Source organism: Musa acuminata, chromosome BXJ1-9 (genome assembly GCF_036884655.1).
Source record: "Musa acuminata AAA Group cultivar baxijiao chromosome BXJ1-9, Cavendish_Baxijiao_AAA, whole genome shotgun sequence".
Lineage (NCBI taxonomy): Eukaryota > Viridiplantae > Streptophyta > Magnoliopsida > Zingiberales > Musaceae > Musa > Musa acuminata.
Genome location: NC_088335.1, coordinates 47,134,837 through 47,156,551, shown reverse-complemented (window position 1 = coordinate 47,156,551; position 21,715 = coordinate 47,134,837). Strand labels below are relative to the sequence as shown.

The 21,715-nt window shown below is 37.2% G+C and overlaps 3 protein-coding genes across 3 annotated transcripts; 1 reads left to right on the top strand and 2 right to left on the bottom strand.

The window, feature by feature from the left end:
- Positions 1-4,149: 4,149 nt before the first annotated feature.
- On the bottom strand, positions 4,150-5,442 carry LOC103999428 (putative F-box protein At4g22180). Its single transcript, XM_009421183.2, has one exon. The coding sequence runs from the start codon at positions 5,440-5,442 to the stop codon at positions 4,150-4,152; it is 1,293 nt and encodes a 430-aa protein (XP_009419458.2).
- Positions 5,443-11,481: 6,039 nt separating this feature from the next.
- Positions 11,482-15,287, bottom strand: LOC135593883 (protein OXIDATIVE STRESS 3 LIKE 1-like). Its single transcript, XM_065084201.1, has 2 exons — positions 14,833-15,287; positions 11,482-12,218 (listed from the first exon to the last, which is right to left on the bottom strand). Exons 1-2 carry the CDS (start codon positions 15,105-15,107, stop codon positions 11,738-11,740), a joined length of 756 nt encoding a protein of 251 aa, XP_064940273.1. The 5' UTR covers positions 15,108-15,287; the 3' UTR covers positions 11,482-11,737.
- A 1,695-nt stretch (positions 15,288-16,982) lies between these two features.
- Positions 16,983-20,827, top strand: LOC135594160 (uncharacterized). Its single transcript, XM_065084569.1, has 4 exons — positions 16,983-17,149; positions 17,232-17,401; positions 17,476-17,678; positions 20,479-20,827. Exons 1-4 carry the CDS (start codon positions 17,077-17,079, stop codon positions 20,552-20,554), a joined length of 522 nt encoding a protein of 173 aa, XP_064940641.1. The 5' UTR covers positions 16,983-17,076; the 3' UTR covers positions 20,555-20,827.
- Positions 20,828-21,715: the final 888 nt, after the last annotated feature.

Genomic DNA, 21,715 nt, shown 5'->3' with positions numbered 1-21,715 from the left:
TTTTGCAATTGCCTCTACAAGTGCAAAAGTTATTGACTTCTATCCAAGGATAGCACTATGAAGTAGGTGCTTCCACTTCATATTTCATCTTTTCAGCAGACTCCACTCATACTACTTGGTGCTTTCACCGAGTTTAAATCAAATTGCTTTGCTTTCATTAATTTATATTGAGATAATGGTGGCCTTTGCATCCTCTATGTTAGGATCTTAGTGGCACTATAAAGGTGGTGATTAGTTCTCCTACAAAATTTAAAATTTTAATAAAGAAAAAATAATTATATAAAATCTAATTAAAATAAGTAAACAAACATAAGAGAGAAGCACAAGTAAAATAATAGAGAGGCATAATAATTTGATTTTCTTGACTTATCCCTACTCGTTTCTTTTAACAAGTAAAGATTAATAACCTTTTATACTTTTTTCTTTTTAAGGCTTAAAAAGCCTTCACTTAACAACTGATGACTCACACCTTCTATAATATACTAATAAATCTGGTTGTATGATAAATGGGGTGTTTAGATCTAAATTAGGTATGATTTCTAAGTTTATCACGGGTTGGCTATTGAGAAAATGAGAGAATAAATTGGAGGCCCTACAAAGATGAAGGATTCATAGAAAGCCCTACAAAAACTACAACATGGGCTTGTCTAATAAAAGTACTTTGGATACCTAAATTACTATAGAATATTGAAAGCTTCAAGAGATAACTAAGATTATTTTCTTAGATATGATCAAGAATGCACATGGGGGCCTTTTTTGGTATGCTTGGGTAGTCGTTAAATCATAATGGGGATTAACTCTACAAACTTTTATGTGAAATATTCGATCATTGTTAAGTCAAGATGTTATGTATTGAATCGTCAAATGTTACAATTATCAATAAGGTATTTCGTGCAAATGCTAAGGATAACAAGTTATTCTTTTGATAATGTAGACCATCTTGTTAGAGTTAAGTCATTATCCCTATAAGTACCGAGTGATCCTCATTGTAGGATGATGACTTAGTTGTTATATTGATCAGGCAAGGTATACAGATGAGTATGATATGTCATCAGATTCCTTGTGTCAAAGCTCCCATATTAATTACAAAGATAACTCAAACTCAAGAAGTTGGAAGAAACTCAAATATCTAAAAGAGAAATTGAACACTTGAAAATTTCAAGATGGATACTCCACCAACCAAGCTTAAATAGGGCATCTATAACCTTAAAAGTTCTAAGAATGTAGAGCAAATTAAGAAAAAGTTCTCGTAAACATGGTTTGTCTCACCGGTCCATGCTAGTGTATCGACTAGCTATCAATACGATATGCATCGAGCTATACAGAGTCATACCAAGCATATTAATATGGTACATAGGGGCATGCTAATACATGACCCACACTGATCCCCTGTTGGATTAGTACATATTGCATGTACTGAGTAGTATATTGTAATATAATGAACCTTGTTCCTAAGAAATGTTCCAAGGTGATACTACCACCACTTCTTTCAACATTATCATCAAACCACTAAATCAACATTGTCTAGGTCATTCTAGATGTGCCTGATGATACTACTCCCTATCTAAGTAATATTACCACCTAGGCTAAGCCTAGGCTATAAAGCCTAGTAAGAGCCCAAAATAGCACGGAAACTAGCTTAAGCAACCTATCCTCATAAAAGCCCATTTTGAGGCCAAATAACAACTCATTGATGACCCAATTAAGAATGTGTATAGGCCCGATGACTCAACTAAGGCTTCAATAACTCAACCAAGGTATTAATGAGTTGACCAAGGGTTCGACACATCAATGGTTCTTTCAACTTGTTGTTGAATCTTTTGGTGCATTGTTAAATCTTTTGGCATGTCCTCTAGTCTTTTGGCATATTGCCTTACCTTTTGATATGTCGAGTTATCCTCCTCCAACATAACATTCGATTCTCCTACATTATGTCCAATTCTCTTATATAATATTCGATCTTTCAATACAACTTTCAATCATCCAAAATAACAACATACAACTCTAGTGATTGACACTATGAGTCAAAGTTCATGTATGTCACTTGACTTTTCTAAAGATTAGATCTACAAATTCAATAAGTAGTTTGACGATCAAATCTAAAATTCAACAAAGATATCACCAAGAAGTGACATGGGGGTAGTAGATCATGATGGAATAATTTGAGATAAAGCAATACACTAACAAGTCTAATCAGGGACTTGATCATTCGGAGGAGGGATGGTTGGAACTATTGAGAGCTGCATTGTGGTGGGCAACATGATAAATGAGTGTAGTGGTGCCATAGAAGTCAATCTTTTGTGTATGTATTAAATTTTCAGTTTAAGAAGAACTATGAACTCAAGGGATAAGTACTATGGTATCATACAAACAAGTCTTCCATGCATGTATTGAATTTGCATTAAAAGAATGACTATATAATTAAGGAGTGAGTCTCATAGTCTTACAGAGGTAGGTTTTCGATACATGGGGTAGTATGTTTAAGTACATACAAGTAATCCAATTAGATTGAATGTGGACTCCAAAAAGAGTGCCACTAGACCACTCAATCATAGAGAAAAAAGATGCAAATGTGAATTAATAGAAATAGGGCCACGAGCTTAATGGTGTATCATGGTATAACATAGGCAATACTTCTTAGTTGTTCCTGATCTCTTACTTTTATGAAAGGAGAACACATTAGTTGAGGGCCAAAGCACTAGAGAATATAATAGTAAACTCCAAATACTAAGATAAAATAAAAGGATAGTTGTGAAAGAATTTCATAAGGCCTATGTCAAAGAAATTCTTATTGAGATAATCCAAAGTGATGAACTTTGGATTGAAGTGACGATGATCGACTAAGGAATGAAGTAGAGAGTATATTATATCCTTTATTACTTAGAGGAGTAGATAACAAAAAAATAAATAAAAAATATAGTACAACCGGCTAAATCTATGAAAGGGTTATGAGACAAAATTTAACCCCTTGAAAGCAATAATTCTCTTTAAAAAAAGAGAGAGAGACAATAAAAAAGAGGGGAAGTTTAGTAATCAATTATAAATAAGAAGGAATGCTCCAAAAGTCTAAAGGCAAAGGCTATTACTTCGCTTGATGTATGGAATGATACCTTTTAAGAAGTAGGCGAAGTTGAGTAATTTTAATTTTCTTAATTTAAAAAAAAACTGATAAAAATACTCTAGTTTTCTTAGTAATTTAGCAGAGTAAATTTATATAAATTCAAAACCCTTTGAATAAAATTGAGGCAATCAAAGCACTTGGATAATTTAATTTTTTGCTTTTATAATTAAAAAATAAGCTTGGCACTTAACAAGGAGACCCATTAAAAAGAGCAATGAATTCAAAATTCTCATCTTCGCCTTACAATTTTTTTTAAAGAAATGAAACTCCACCGATCAATCTATCCTCTAATATACATATTAATATTTTTAATGGCCTAAGTGTCTTTTACCATTTAAACTTTGTAGAGACCTCAGTCCCAAGTCCATTGATGCTTTTATGAATTCTTTGAATTTGATTGATACTACATGGTCTAATTTTCCAAATTTTCAACCTAGAATTCTGCATCGACTTCTTGTATTCGATCGATCATGCAAGTCTTTGTTTCAATTCCATACCATAATTTTTAAAGGATCAAAACGTAAGTGCTTTCTCTCTCTCTCTCTCTCTCTCTCTCTCTCTCTCTCTAACTGCGATAAGTAGTCGTCGTAGTTTTATTGACTAACACATAAATTTCTAAGTGCTAAAATAATTCCAATGATGAAGTCCAGTTCCAATAAAACGACAATGATGGATCGGTATAGTTAGTATCCTAAACAAAGCTCCGGGCTCAATGTTCCATTGTATCTTTAGGTTGTCTCTCCATAATGGAAAATGAATTGCTATGTGTTGTATCTACGATTTCATATTCTATGCCACATCAAGACATGCAAATCAGGACATTGAAACTTTGTGCAATCAAATATGATTTCCAATATAAAGCAAAATATATTCTTGCCCACAACAAAGCACAAGTTAAATGAATTAACATCGAGATGGTTAATCAACTCTAGACTAATAATGTTCATAGGAATAATGATCAATCAACATATCTCTACATTCAGTAATAGGTTATTCAAAGACAACCAGAACCAGTTTTTCTTTTGTAATCACTGTAGTGAGGGTGTGAACCAGATGACTGATGCCAAGTCGAATTGAGGACAAGATGATGCATAGTAGTTATCCGAACATTCTTCTTTCAAATTGAACCATCCAACATCAGAAGTGAGTAGTTCAATGCCATTGCCAAATGCTACTGTGTAGGATTCGATGAAGAAGATACCGTCTCCATGTACTATCGGTAAATTCTCATTTGATACCAACATGGAATTGTTGGTACCAATGAACAATGACATACTTCCCAAGTCGTTTGTAGCAGCAGCCCAACAAGGGTTAGTCTCGGGATTAGCCCTCAAAACCATGAATTTTTTTGGCCTACGCAGTTCCATTTCATTCGGTAAAACGGGTTGATTTATATATCTTAGAAACATAAACAACTCTCCTGTGCTCGAGCGTGCTAAGTATTTTTTATACGTACAGCTGAGATTGGAGCCGCGTATGTCGTGAAAGTATGTAACACTAAATGTTAATCTCTCAACGACAAGTGCCACAGTGGGACAATCTCCACTTAGGTCAAAAGCTTCGACTTCACATTCATTTGATAGACAGTAGAATTTGTCATCATGATACATGACATCCTCATACTGATGATCCTTGGTTGATGGTTCCTTAAGAAGAAGCCACGCATCTTTGCCTGCCTTCGTGTAGGCAAGATCACCATAAGCACCATAGAGTGTCACCGCGACGTGGTTATGGATAGTAGGATTTGAGGAAAAGACAACCTTGCCAATGAAGCGATCGCGGAATGCTTTAAAAGGGTTATAAGCAGGCACATCAGTTGCTGGATTGTCCATAGACCAGACGTCACATTCAAGCATGAGATCATCAGTAGGTAGGGTGGTGAAGGAGGGAAGGTAGATTTGAGACCTTGTTAAGGGATTTAGGAGGCTGACGTCCAATCGAACATTGGCGATCGCAAGCCAACCAGCATGAGAACCAACACAACGTGTGCCACGAAGCTCGGGGATAGGGGAGTACGTGAAGAAGAGGCCAGTAGGGAGAGATGCGAAAGTGCAAGAGTCGCTTTGCTCACTTTCATGATCGGGTATGAGGAGCCATGGGGACGGGACATCCATGTCCAAGACTGCAGCATGATACCAAGTTGTGCATGTGGCACGAAGGCAAAGACGGTGTGGGATGGGAAGTTCTTCGCTGATCTTTGTTATGAGATCGAGTGGTAGTAATGTCCAATCTGGTCTCTCTGTGGTGATTCCTTCCTCCACCTGTGGTTCTTCCTCTCGACTTCTTGAGGTGACAGTAGAGCTGATGTTGGCCTTCTCCATTAATCTTTTGTACCTAAGAGAATTAAATACCAGTTTTTGTACCAATTAAAAGTCCAGTCATATTCTAATTTCGAATACCACTCCAAAATAATTCTGTTAATATGACTCAAAATTTGCTATCTATTTAAGTGTTCCACAATAAATGCAATGTTCTACAAGTCACGAAATCATATGCATAATCACAATTGGCATAAATCAATATATAATGCCCACAAGTAGAAATCAGGTCTGAGTTGAACCAAAGTCAAACAACAATGCAAACAAAGGTTCAAGAAGTCAAAACACTTCTTTGACTTTTGTATCAGGCCAAATTTAGTCCAACCCACATGACTTCAATGAAACGTAAGAGAAGTCCCTCAACACCTCCCATCTACTCTCCAAATCCGCAAGAGAGATTGTAGAAGACAAGAACGATGATATATTACGCATGAAACATGTATAAAGGTTTTAGAAGAATCTTATATCACCCAAAGGAGACTAATGAAACATAGCAAGGTGTCAAGGAAAAGTGAGGATGCCTACCGATCTCCCAATTAGCGATGCCTAGTGCTGCTTTAAGAAGAGAGGACAAGCCTGTTTTTATCCGTTGCACTAATTCATCCCCCTCTTAGTGTCGACACGATTCTAATAGTCTCTTCCAAGATATAATGCTAATTTTTTCATAATAAAATAATTGATAACTGCATACCATCTTTAACTTGTATTCTTAATTTTTTTAACCTAAACTAAATAGGAAAATAAATATAAATCATGATTATTAAGTAAAACCAAATCGATTTAAACTCCTATTGTAGCTTTACTAAACATTCAGGCCTAACATAGAAAACTTTGAAGGTGTTAGCTAGTATGAATTTTGCTTATATCTCATATCTCTTGGAAAGATATTAGTATAAATTTTGAACTTAGAATATATTAATCAACTTAATTGGTAAAGATTTTGATAATTTATCGCAATGTCTTGGATTCGAATCTAGTCTTCACTACTTACATTTTGAAAAAAAAATTCTTAGATTACAATAAATAATAGCAGGTCATGATTCCATTTTCATTATAAACCAATTTAGTAACATGACCTAATTTACTCCATGCAAGAAAACAACATATACCTATTAGGTGGCCTGGCCAAACTATACATGATAGAAGTTAAGTTGTCATTGTTTCTAATAGGATATTAAATTCATAAGTTATTTCTTTTATAAAATCCTACGAAAAATTTCAACATAATTGAATCACTGCGATGAGCTTTAAAAAAAAATAAAAATAGTAGAGAGGCCATTTGAAATATCTCATGCATTTCTATCATTGTTTCCTAGATTGACAAAGAAGAGAAAAAAAAAGGGAAAGAACCATCAGGCTAAATGGAAGGAAGGCTATATGTAGAAACTTGTGTTTCCTAATCAAAAATATATTTTAGTTGATTAGCCATTATATTTTTTTTCTTCCATTTATTCTGTTTTCCATTTTCTTTATGTATGGGCCTATAAAAATGAACAAAGGAATTGTACTTAGATCATCTTTTCTTAAATGAATGAAAACTTTATTCTCCAGATATTGCGTGAGTGTTGTGAGCAGAATGCATGTAACCTGATCTAAACCTACCATAGGGTGATATAAACTCAACACTGATGGGTCATTTTATAGATTGGAGGGGAGGGGAGCTGTGTGATGGCTGGATGCTAATTTTTGCCTCAAACTGGCTGCTGAGTTGATGGTGATTAAATGGGGCATGCAGAAGGCTTGTGATGATGGCATTCCCAAGTCAGAGGTGGAAGTTGACTCTCAGCTCATTATCAAGACGTTAAATGAAGAAGAGGATCCACCTTGGAGACTGCTGACTTTGTTTAGGAGTATTTGGAATTTGTCTGACTATTTTGATGAATGCACATTTTGTCATGTTTTTAGGGAAGGAAATAAGAGCAGTAATTGATTAGCACATTTTGCATACTCTTTCAAAACATCTCTAATTTGGAGGTCCTCGCATAGTGTTCATGTTTTTAGACAGTAATATATTCAGTTTTTTTTGGAAAAAAAAAATAAAAGTCATTTTCTTTTTTAGCCATAAAAATGGAACCAAATATTATGATGGTAAGAATATTAAAGGTATTATTAATATTTCTAACATAATGTGAGGTTTCGTTTGTTGATATGCTTTATCAAATTTACAAGGAAATGCTGTTTCCAAACCATACAAGGATAGATATTAAAACCCAGCTTTGCTTTTACTGGTCTTCATGAAATTTCTCCTAATGTGGTTCTTAATCTACCATTTCCCCACTTTTATTACTCTTTCTCGGTTTAAAATCATTATAATTCTACAAGTTAAAATCATTTAAAACATTATGCTGCCAACAAAATTGACTTTGCTTTTGGAGCTTATGCAATGTGTTATCATTCCATACAAAGAAGCATAAACTATATAAGCTGAGAATTAACTCTAATACATAAATATATACATGTAATAAGGACAAATCTTAAATAAAATATTCAAACAATATGACTAACATGACGGGGCCACACATAATAGAAAGCATTGTATATGCATAATAGACGTTCATTCACGCGTCATGATTGTGCACATTATGCCCTGCCTACAATCCTTGAATATAAGTAAAATATTACGTTTTCAGTTAATAGTTTCTTAGTGACTAAAAGAGACACATTTTTCTCACTAAAATAAAAGTTGTACATACTTTTTCTGAGTTGGGATAGTGACTAAATAATATATATGATTCCGAACGAGAACTAATGTGTGGATGTAAGCCATTTTGGACCTACTGCAATGGCTACCTCCTCCTCCTCTTGTCCAATCCTAATCGTTAGTCTTGACACCTCGGCACTCACTAGGATCCCCCTGTCCGATGTACTGCCAACATCTCGGGATTGGCCAAGGCTCGTAGAACTATTGACCAAGAGAGTGCCCCACTCCCCAACCGTGGAATTCAGTGTACTACTGCACTACCATTTTACTTTGCCTAAATCCAAGACCTAGTCAGCAAATTCGATGGATGACTCCTTAAGAATTCAGCTACGACAAATGGACTAATGCTTAGAAAAGATGCGACGAGAATTTCAACAATCCAAAGGGGAAAGGCCGGATGACCCCACCTCAAGTCGATCCTCATTCACTCGGAACATCCAAGAGGAGCTAATCCCAACAAACTTTTACCTCCCATCACTAGAGGCTTTTGACGATAGTACCAACTTAATAGAGTACACTATCACCTTCCACACCAGATATCACTGTATGATACCTCAAACTTCTTGATGTGTCGTACCTCCCTAACAACATTAAGAGGCTTAGTACAAGAATAGTACACTTTCTTAAAGTCACTCCTGGTCGACTACTTTGCTCAGCTTGTAAAGGAGTATGAGCTCTACTTCCTCGGAAATATATGCCCGAGGCTATTAGTGGTAATACTTCTCAGACTCGGGCAAGGGGAGGAAAAAATACTCTTCGACTTTGTTGCTTGATTCACTAATGAGATCCGAGGTGTGCAAGAAGCTCATTTGTCACTTATAATACAAGCTTTCATGATGGAGCTCAAGCTCTCTCGCTTTTATTAATCATTGGTGGAGAGGCTACCGATGACGGTACCTAAGATGCTCTAGAGGGTCAACCAGTACATTGCCGCAAAGACAATGGTCTCAAGTAAGCATGAGAATACATAAAAAGCTAAGATAAGAGCGACTACCATAAACCCTGACCTTGAGGTCAACATTGGGAAGAAGAAAAGACTAACCCGAGCTACCTCACATAAGGTTTGAGCCGACTCCTTTGAACATGACTAGAACTGAAGTCATTTTCCAAATAAAGGAAAAAGGGCTCTTAAAGGATCCTCAACCGATGAAGACACCGCTAGAGAAAAGGAACAAAGAAAAAAATGTTTCATCATCGTGCCAAAATTAGTGTGTAAAACCGAAAACGCAAAATGAAAATCACGCATGTCAAGACATATTTGTTACATAAGGAAATCATATATCCTTGTAAAATCCTATATCTATAGGAGTGGATGAAGGAGGTCAACTATCCTCCTCTCTAACGATAATCCATATAGTTGATGTGACAAAAACACCCCTCAAATCAGTACACGATCTTCCTCTCCATGCACATCACATGATCAAGAAGGGGTTGACCCTTCTTACTATCCACACGCCCTAAACTGGGGCTATCGACTTAGGAGGAGAGGGAGTGAGGAGAATAGGAGGTGGCAGCCAAAAATTATCTAGTCTATTTCCCTTTAGTTTCTTGCTATTTATAGAGGTCCCTATCAACTTAACTCTAATGAATCTTGTTATATTGGGTTAGTAGATCTCTATCCAATAATCTCTAATTGGCTCTTATTTGATCTTATCCACAAAATCTAATAATTCAAGGGCTCATTGGATATCCAATAAAATAAGAGTTTTAGTGGATATCTTATATTCAAACCTCTACTTGGCGCAACACTTATTATATATGTGTGACCCTCTTGGTCCAATATCGAGTTGGTCGTGAGTCATACCTGTCAGAACTCCTTCAGGCTCAGTGAATTATTCATTCAACTCATCGACTACGAACGTAGTAGGCCAATACGCTGCAGTCCCCATACGATATAAGAAAATCCAATCCATTGGACTTGTTTGTCCTTAGTTACCGTGTATCTATAGTCCCTCATTTATCTAATATCCCAAAGATCATATACCTGATATGGTGTTGTCAGCCCATACGGAATCTACTCGAATCTCACTCTAATCGGATTCTCTTGGAGAACTCTTTCTCTTTCGATCCGAATGACCCTAGCTAGGGATTTGCTTGAGAAAGAATACATAAGATATTTCTCTCATGATACCGAGAGCGGATGATCTTCTATAGTCACTCAATTGTTCTCATATAGGACATCATTGATGTCTCAAGTTTAAGGACCAATGAAATCGCTGTCTAATAATGAAGTATCATCAACCATCCAGTATTCCGTGAGCGGATCAATTAGTGAACTCATTCTCCAATGAGCACTTGTACTGTATCCCTAGTGTCCCCACACTGGCAGCTATAAGACCAGTCACCTCCATCATATGGATGAGTATACAGCATATCGATCTGTCCGGTTATCTAGATGTTCCTCTCAAATATCCTATGACCGAGATTATTTAAGATTGGATCATCCCGACTCACGTGTCTCGAGCGTATTTGACCTTGTGCCTCCGCGATATTAGATTCCAAGGGTCATGAGCCCTTGACTCCCCTACCAGGGAGTCATTGATAAGGACATTTAGTCTCACTTTAGTTAAAGAATAGATGAACTAAAGACTTACGATCCTTAAAATATTTTTTTTTTTTTTTGCTCACCCCGAAAGGGTAAAATATTGATTTATCACTACTACTCGTAGTACATGTTACACATGCATCCTTTCCACTTTCATCTTACGCATCTGATATGGTTCCATCTTCTATTTTCGTTGCCAGGTTTCATATAGAATGTATCATATCTTTTTAACAACCCCGAATTAATGGAGGCAGAATCTTGAATCAACCGAGCAAAATTTTCAACGTCATCATTTTATTGATAGTCCTTCAGATTTCTTATGCATCAATGACATTTTATTGTGATAAGAATTGTATCATTTGGAGACCGGAAACATTAGAACATTTTAATATCGTTTCCGCGAAGCCCTTTATAATCCATCATGAATTGCAACGAACATTCATATGTCGTTTATAATATTATTAAACCAATTAAGAATGTGCTAATGACATTCATTTGGCATGGATAACTCAGGTAATCTAACTCTCCTTGTGCATCAAAATTTCAAATGTTGCACTTGTTAAAATTTTGAATCAGCTGCACTTACACAATAACTAAAGCATTGATCTGCCTATCATGAACCGAATTTATCACTCATCAAAGGTTAGAAGTTTCGAAACATCTTTTCAATCAATTTTCTTTACCAACAAAAATGCAAATTGAACCACACCTCCTGATATGGTATAGCTTAAATTAAACCATACATCAGATGCATCATTCCACGTCAGTGGTCTTCCTCAGGTGATAACGCAGCATATGGAAGAGCAGGGCATAACAAGTATATAAATGCAAGCACAAGGAGTCAGATAGACAGGAGGACCCCTGTAAATTAGAGACCTAGTCAGGCCATTCATATGACACTCTCTCATGTCTAGCAAAAACAAACTTAAATTTCCTCCCCTGTACAAACATTCAATCAACCATCTGACAATCACCAAGCAGATAGATGAAAACCCATGATCCAAAAAAATAGGGGACATGGGACCAAATCAATTCAGAGAGACATCTTTGAGCTACTGATTCTTTTTGTGGTCATCCCTTGTCTGAATCGAGGACGAACAAAGGATGCCGTGGAGATCTGTCACTGAGAATGATCTCATCGGGGAGGAACCGAATGGAGTAGTTGAAAGAGAAACAGCAGTAGCTGAAGTAGCATCGCCAGAATATTTGCCCTGATGGTGAGGGGGAGGAAGAAGATGACCCAGAACATTATCCTCTTCACTGCTGAAGCTGTTGCTGCTGGAGCTGGCACTGTTTAGGATCGGGCTTAGCATGCTTCGGCTGGAACTGGCAGGTCTTTTTGAAATACGCCCTTCCATGTTTCCTAGCTTGCTAGACTTATCTGATAGAACACTGAAGGCAAGAAGATTCTTGCGCTTGCGGGTATAAGCATTTTCAGATTTTGCAAGATCCTTACAAGAGGAAGATGATTTGGCATCCACAAAGCTTGTGAAAGATTTGGATTTGCCGGTATAGAACTTGGAGATGCCACGCCTGCAGAGAGAGAGAAATCAAGGCATGCTGACTCATTAAACCATATGGCCTTAATATAATCTAGAAACAAAAGCCTACTATTACTATGGCAACAATTGCCAACTTATATGCTTGATATCTCCTTTTTTTTTTTTTTCCAAGTGTCAATAGTTCATCTCTCTAGTCACTACCATTGCAATAAAATGTTCCAAAGTCTTTTTGAATCATTCCCAAAGTAAGTAGCATGATGCCCTTAACTCGGTGCATCAATGTCGTGGATGATGAAATGTTTCATGAACAATAATGCATGGTGTTCTACTTCATGCAAATCAAATGTACGTAATTATAATCAGCCTCATTCAGAAATGCAGACTTCATAAAATCTCTCAGAATCCTACCGAATAGACAGTTCTCTAAAAGGATGTAACGTCAACAATATCTCAATTAATATAATTTATTACATGATGGTAAAAGAATGGATTACAATAACATATTATCTCAATACCACCATGACTGGACACAAATGCACCACAAAGTATGTAACGTCAACAATATGTCAATTAATATAATTCCTTACATGATGGTAAAAACATGGATAATAATAATATATTATCTCAATACCACCATTACTGGACACAAATGCACCACAACTGCTGCCCGTATGTGTATTGAACTACATTAGCATGGATCAGGTATCCATGCAACAGAATCACTTATCTATTGTTAACATCCTCACTGATATCTCAATTAACACAATCTGGTAAAATCAATCCTCAAAGTTGAACCTAATTTGTGTGGCAAATGACTAGGTAGGGAAGTGAAATACAGAAATGAAACCTAAAATGCATTTTAGATACAGCACCATCACATTAAGATGCAGGAAAAAAGAATGTGGCGTGCAGCTGAAGAGCTAATCCAAATGAAATCCCTATACAATGATGAAGGGATGGACATGCCATCTATACCTATCTCTGAAGATCTAATCACTAGCACAATCCTTTGAGTGAAAAGATCTTCCTAGGTCATCTTTAAGAAATGTTCTTCAGATCAAAGATAATATTTTCCAATAATGTCTAGAGACAACAAACACAATAGATCCATTGTCCAAGTACAGGGAATATGTACTGCAGCAAAATGGAGTGGCATGGAACCTCAAATCCATGCTCTAATTTGGAATAGCATTAATCACCAGACCAAGATAATTAATTCAATGAATTAAGAGTGAAAGGGAAACTGGATTGGAAGGTGCGGAGAACACCCATCACAAGAAAACACAGGATTAGTCATTCAAAAAATCCATCATTTCCTTGTCAATACTGTAAATATCTGACAAGGACATAATCTTATTTTCAGCTGGCAAAACTCATCGAACTTTCTAAAATAAAATATTATCTTGTTGTCCCATGATGTCAGTGATAAGATAAAACTAATTCTAACAAAGCCAACATTTATAATTTATTAAATATATTATTTCTTTTAAAAAACTAAGCTAAAACAAACTGAAAACTAAACTCCAAATTAGTATGCATCAGATAATAGTGAATTGATGATGTCTGACCTCTATCTCATAGTGTAAGATTACATGCAAACTATTCTAGCGTCTCATGCTCTACAAACAAAAGTGTTATGGCAACATTTTGATTGGTTTACTATGTCAGTGACATTCTGCTCAGTAGATGTGGCGAAAATCATTTTAAAAACCTTAAATTTTGTCTGCATTATAATAAGATGAAGATTTAATCCTGTTGATAAAATGATGCCAAAACTCATCCAAGATTTTGTCTACCCAAAGTTAAATGCATCTCGTTCCAACTCATCCCAACATCAAAATGGTTTTCCGGTTATCAATCTCGATCACAGCTGATTAGCGAGCGATAGTAGGACCAAAAACTTTTGTCAAAAACAATAAAGATATGTAGAAGGCATTAAAAGGCTCTCCATTGCTCCAGAATCACAAATAAAAGCCCCTTTGGTCTCATATTATAACCCCAGCCGCCACTTCGGGTGAGAATCCTTACTTTTATGTCTGTAGTAGGCTTGTATAGGAGACTTACGGTAACATTTGAAAAATCAACAGGATGTATGCATCGCACGTATTACAGAGTTCAATGCTAACTGTCTTCTAAGTAGAGATCTCAAAAGTCAACTCATACCAGGGGGATAGAAATAAGATACCAAATGAAATAGTAGCCCTTGAATTATCCAATGAAATTGCTCAAAGAAGAGTGAGAGATCAGACACTAGTAACTGATATGGATATCTGCTGATTATAAAGAAATGGGCAATCTAAAAGCGTTGGATAGGCACAATTTCTGAACGGCCCTAATTCACAAATCCAACTCATATCTGGGGAAATTTCAAGCAATATCAAGAAAAGAACAACTCAAACCCTAAAATATAATACATAACAAGCAATCATAACGATAATCGTAACAACGGCTAAACAAGTTCTAGAAATATTTGCTACATCAAGAACAAAAAGGCAACACCACCATTATGTTTCTTGAAAACATTTCTCACAAACATTACCCGCGTTACATTTCACCCAAATGCACCAAGAAAGCAAGAACCTAATCCGAAGCATTCAAGAGAAGCTAGTCAACGTAGGAACTTTTGCATAGATGAAGAAGGATACCTCAAGGGCAGTGAGTCCTCGAGGGCGTCCATGGTCTCTAGTGGCCCCTTCAACCTGCTCTGGACCTCCGCCTCCCCGCCGTCCGACCCCGATCCACCGGCGGAGAGGTCGCTGTTCCTCCCGATGGACGAAGAGCTGCAGGAGTCCTCGCCGCCGTCCCCCGCCACCGCAAGCCTTGCCGCCGCCTCTGGCACCTCGTAGATTGGGAAGCAGGCGGGCCGCTGGAGAAGCCCCGACCGGCCAATGTCGCCCCGTTTCTCCAGTGCGATCGACATCCGTCCGATCGATATCAACTTTTCGCCTTCACCGAAAATCCAAAGAACGCGACGGTTCTGATCTGTCGGCGATGCAGATGCTCCGATCACAGTTGCTCCTCTAAGAGGAAAAAGAGAAAATAGCCGAAAGGATAAGCGACGGAAGACTGCGCCGTCGGCACACCAATTTATAGACTTAAAAACCAACAACAAGAAGTAAAAGCAAAAAGCTTATACTCCTTTTATTGCACAAGAATCAGTTTAGGATGGTCATTAGCGGAGGTGGAGCCTCATCTTACAAAAATAGTCGGAGGACGAGCGCAGGTGGGTCACCAGTGGTCCCCATCTTTCTCTCCAATAGCAACGCATGTGGCTAAACGTGTACAACCTTGCAGGTAGAAAGAGCAGTGCGATAATTTAATTAGATGATTAGGTAATTAACGCAACGCCGGAATTAATCGAGACCGTTCCAGTCCTGTTCCTTTCAAGCATAGGCTTCCTCGTGCGGTCCGCCGTAATGACGCGTGTCCATCGTCGTGCCTGTGAACGGACGCTAGTTTGCCACGTGGAACTTCATGTCCGGTCATGCTTCACAGGGAACAGGCGAGGCTTATCCGGGCCCCATAGCTCGAGTATCTCCAACCGTTGCCGCTTAGTATACCATGTACGGAAAGAAGATCTGCCGTCCACACGTCCGTAGAGATCACGGATGGTGACGATCAACGGGAGGAGATCATGACGTATCCGCCTTCGCATCTTCTTCGAGCCCGAAGCACGACGCACCACCCAAACCACACCCATAAAAATCAAGACATCAAGCGCAGCGATCGTAACGGTAGGGCCCCCAGCGGGTAACGAACCCCCCACGTAACCGTTCGCTCAAGGAACAAACGGTTCGGGGGAAAGCAACGCTGGCTGCGTGATGAACGAAACCGTTGAGAGAGAGTGTGTGAGAAGAAAATGGTGGGGTCCGCGTTAAAGAACGCAGGGAAGCCACACGGCGAGAAGGACTTGGTGGTATCGTCCTTGTCGTGACTTGATGCTGAGTCACACAGCCAAATCGCATCCTACCCTTCGCTCGCTGATCACCTCATCTCTCCACGCTTTTGAAGGAAAGTGATTGTGGCCGGACACCGAATCGGACGCTGCCACGAGCAAACATATTTAGTCCTATATCAAGGAAGAAGTAAGGGAATTAAAAGTTAATAAGCACTAAAGTTAGCTTTACTGGGGTGAGAGTTAATGGGGTGAGTTAATAAAACAAATTATGCCTAAAGGTATGAGTTTTCATAGAGACTCAACCTTAATGAGGTGAGATAGAAGATATTTTTTATTACTCCTATGGATATAGGAAGAGATGGGTGAGTTGAACTTTGGTTGAGTAGATTCCAAGTTAATTGCAAGCTATTTGATTTAATTGAACTAAAACAAACAATATCAACATTCAACATTAATATAGTGGGGATGGGGTGAGTGATCCTATATTCCAACATAATCTTTTGTAAGAACAAATAATTTCTACCCTCACATTGAAATAAGATATAGTATATGGGACTTTTTCTTCTCTCAAGTGAAAGTCTCCTGACCAATCGAACTTATTTTTCTTTTTTTCAGATTCAACAGTACTTAAAAATTTTAATAGGTTAGATCATTTTCATCATATCAGATTAAAAGATCAAAATTGATTATATCATATTGATATTAGAATATGGGTTTTTTTGAAAAATGTCATAGTAAAACCAAACATAGAAATTCCTATATTAGCATGTTGACAAAAAAAAAAAAAAAAAAAAAACTCTGTTCTCAACTTTCACTATAACAATTAACCTTAGATCGAGGACTCTATTTTCCGGTTTGATCTGAGATCCATAATATCAAATGATGATTTTAGAATAATTATGGATTCTTCTCGAACCAAAGAGCGGGAGACGAGTGCTGTTCCTCAAAAAGCTAGGCTGCCATCTCCGAGCCCTCGGGGCGCCTTCTCGCCATGGCGTCCGGCGAATCCCAGAAACATCTCCTCTCGCTGATCCGCAATTTCGCCTCGGAGAAATCCCAAGAAGGTACACTATGGCCGCTCCATGCTTCTCGTGCCTCCACTCTAGCTCCGATGCGCCCCGCTCAATCCGCATGTCTTCGACTCAGAGCTTAGGGTCTCCGATCTTAAGAAGCGGCTCCTCGAACTTCAGAACGATCTCAATGTTGCAATCGCCGACCTCGATGGGGCCAAGCGGTCCAGGGAGATGGTCGAGCAGGAGCTGAGGGGATCGCAGGTTCAGCTTTCTATGATTGGTGCATCAATCCAAGCGCAAGAGGTTCTGATTACGCGTCCTTTCTAGTTGCCGATTGATCTTGTAAATCCTTTTCTATTAGTAACTATCGTGCGTAGGCGAGGATTTCTCAGCTGCAGGAGGAGATATTGAAGCTCCGTTCTGATCTGGATACACTCAAGGTGAGAATCGCTCTCGTGCTCTCAAATGTTGTTAGATTTTCTTTCGTTATTGTCATTCTTTGTTTTCGAACTTTGACCTTGTTATTTGATCTTCTTAATCCACCTGGCATCGGTGAACAGAGTGAAGTGCGTTTCATGCGGTAATGCTAGTTTTTTGTTCTTGTGCGATATACTAAAAACTGTATAAACTCAATCACGATCTTTATGTTGATGCAGAGACGAATTTGTTAATAGTATGTGCGAGCTGAACAAGAAAATAAGGTCTATTCCAACGTGCTTTTACTTTCATTTGTTTAGTTTTCTTATTTGTTTACTTGTATATGATCTTTTCGTTCCAAACTCCTTAGCTAAGTTTTGCACTATTCCAGGCATTTTTACATTTTGACCTTTGCTCATGCCTTTTCATCTTGGCAACATCGGTTAAATTTTCAGCTACATAAAACAGCTATATGATTTATCACATTGTTGGTATATTCTTTTACTTCTGTAGAAGGTGTAGTTTCCCAAATGTTGTGTGAATTTGCAATGTCAAATCTTAAAAAGAACCATAAAGTCAAAATGTTTAGGACACAATTTCATCCAAGGGAAGATAGGTCAGTAGTCGAACTAGTACAATGCCGTATATTTTGAAAACATCAATAAACATGGCTACAAAGTTATCACAAGTCTTAAATGTAGATGAATATATCCGTCTTACTGGATAGCAACCACTCGTAGAACAAACTGTATTATTCCAACCATTTGGAGTCAGCTACATGAATATTTTCTCACCATTGATCCTTGTGTTTGTCTTACTGAAAATTTAGTAAATTAAGAAAAGCAAAAATTAAGAAAAATTCAAATGGGAATTTGTTCTCATATGCTATGCTGATGAGAACAGCCAATATGTACTAGAAATGGTTCTGATTGGTCAAAATCAGCACTGTTGGCTGCAGCATAGACCACTCTGGACCATTTTGCACTTAGGATTGATGAACTGCTGTGGGTTAGCTTTAGTCAGTTAAGCCCACCAAGGTCTGGCAGCTACAATCAGCACTCTGTTTCTTTGGAGTTAGTTCTTGGGGCTATTGGAATTAGATCTGGATAACCACTGGATGATTTTTCAGAACTCGATGCTATATTAATGAATGGTGTTTCTGACAATTTTTTATTCTGGAGATAGATTCCCTCTTCTTTCTTGATGCACTTGCTATTTTACAAAATTCTGATTCTAAGAATAAAATAATGCTGATTGTAACTTCAGGTATCTGTTCCGAAAAATTCCTACTATGATAGAGTTCCCTTGTGCCTTTTTATCTCAACTATAGTTTATTCACAGACCATCTTCTTTTTCTGCAATATTTTATTTCAGTACTTGTGCCTTTTTATCTCAAATATAGTTTATTCCAGTACATACAGATATGACAAAAAGGAAGATGAGCACGAACTTTCAAGCCTGATTTACAAAATAAGTGTTAATATAGTTGAATTAATCCAGTTTATGCAACACCAAAGTCCAAAGTCCAAAGTTCTTCTATATATTGTCGGTATCCTTCAGATTTGTTTTTCCTATTGGATGTAATCCTACAAAGGACCTAATCAATTTTCTGTAAGCTTTCCTATATTATTCCTCTGGTCCATTTACCAATGTTCAAGTACTTGGAACCTATTCTGTAGTGTCAAATATCTTGATAAATCCAAGAGAGTACAATTTGTTATTGAGGCTGTGCAAAAACCACATTGTGATGATGCTTTGCAATGATATGTGTCCTGTGATCTGGAAGCTTAAATAGGACAATAATTTCAGTCTTGGAGTAAAGCAACAATGTAGCAATAACAAAGCCAGCTTGTGTATATTTTATTGAATGCAGATAATGGAGTTAAGCAACAATGTAGCAATGACAAAGCCAACTTGTGTGTATTTTGTTGAATGTTATGTCATAATGCACAATAGACATTCCATTCTGTTAACTAGATTAAAATTTCCTTTATAAAACATGTTCCTAAAGGCTTTCTTTTACTTTTATTATTTGATTTTGCAATTATATTGGTCAAGATTTGAAGTCTTGGTTCGAGACCTCTACTGGTAGTTGGGTGGGATCGGTTGGGTTAGGTATATGTTAGCATACTGATACATAGTACATTAGTGTACCAGTCAGCACGGACTAAACAAAATGAGGGAGAGAAGGAGAAGGGAAGAAGGCAAAGTTTCTAGTTTCTGTGTGAGACTTATGCCAATCACTGGCCAGGTTGGCATGGGTCCCATATGTACTAGCATACTAACATATGGTACACTGACATTTTGGTTGTCAGTGACCAAACATAAAGAGAGAGAAAAGAGGGGAGGAGGAAGAGGAAAGAAGAGGAGTTGGAGAGTGAAAGAGGGAAAGTGGAGGAGTCATGGAAGAGAAGTGGAGGAGGAAAAGGAAGTTCTGTACTGGGAGGGGAGGAAGCAATGACACAACGGTGCAGGCTAAGAGGGACAGGGAGAAGAAGAGATGGTGGAGGGAGAGTGATATCTTAATGAGAAGGAGAGAGAGAGAGAGAGAGAGAGAGAGAAAGCAGAGCATGAGAGGAGAAAAAGGAAAAAGAAAAAAAAGAAACAATTGTCATCAAAAGCTATACGAAAAAAATAATGATTGAAAGAATGATTTTTCGGAACTAAGAAGTCCAGTACATAGACAAAACATTGTTTGAAGAAGTTTGGTGAACAAACATTTAAACTAGGTAGGCTTTATTGTCTAACCAACTTATCTAAATATTTACCAAATTTTGTTGAAAATCAATGATTGAAAATTTTCTTTTAATGCTTAAATGAATAATTGATCTATTTATCGATGCTCTATTTGATGTCTAACAAATTTTATGACACTAGCATTTCAACAGTCTACTTTTTAGGTCTCAAAATATATAATATTTACTTTTGAAATTCAAAGTATCTGTAATAGTTAACTCCTTCAGGCAATTTCAAGAGATTACTGTCAATGCTTTCCAGAAAGAGCAACCTGGACAACTTTGTTCAGATAATGGCAAGTGATTTTTAGTTGACTATGCAGCTTATACATTCTGAATAGACATGGTTAAGTGATGTGCTGATCTGCTTTGTATCTTTGGTTAACTGGGAAGATGATCTGTAGATTTTATTTGTAAACAGTCCAGGTTTAAGTTTCCATTGTATACTTAGCATGTCATGTAGCAACTTATATGTTCAAGATCAATACCGAAAAGTTACAGAATTCAGAACTCATTTGTGATTTGATTCATCTGATATATTCTGGTCTTTCTTCACAAGGAAAACAACCTGTAAACTTATAACTAGACATGAACCCTTCATCTGGTAAAATTCTTCCAGATCTTCTTATAAATTTTCTTCTGGATCTTTGTTTACTAAAGTTTCATGAAAGATACAATTTCTGAAGTCCTTCAGATGCAACGAGGGTCTCGCTACGGGACCTTTTGGTAGTAAAGGTGAGCCAACAATGTAGCGCAACGAGGCAATCATGGTAGGATGGAGACGATTGATGGAAAACGATCGTAATAGAGCGAGCGAGTGGTAAGGCGATAAGACAAGTATCGATAATTATCTTTTTGATACTTATAAAATATAAGATACGATAAGACATAGATATGCATGTTTGATTTATCTCATTAATATTTTTCATTCAAAAATCGATAAATTCTTCTCCTGCATTGTTCTCAAGATTTTGGGTCCTTTATTTGTCACCAAATTGCATAATATCTTTAACACACAAATTTTGTTGAGGCCCAATGATTTTTTCACAAGTCACTATCTTTTTCCAAGTAAGATCTGTATTCTGCAATGTGTGGTATTAAGTAACTATTTTTCTCTATTTCCAATTAGATGATGTAATTCTTTTATATTTAATTCACTACAGTAACCTCATAAAATAGCACCTGCTGGTATAGGATCTCAAATCAATCACTAATTCTAGTGATACCCACAACTAAAGATGACTGATAAGGCCATAAAGAAATCACTATAAATTAAAATTTCATATAAGAGCAAAAGGCATCTACATGTTTCTTTATGTTGTTTCCTCTTGAAGGAAAACTTGCTTTCATCTTCTATGGTCATATCAAACTTATAAAACAGATTTGCAACTTCATAAATCAAGCAAAACATTTTCTTGTACACAATATCAAAGCACAAGTTGATATAGTTACTGTGGCCTGTAAT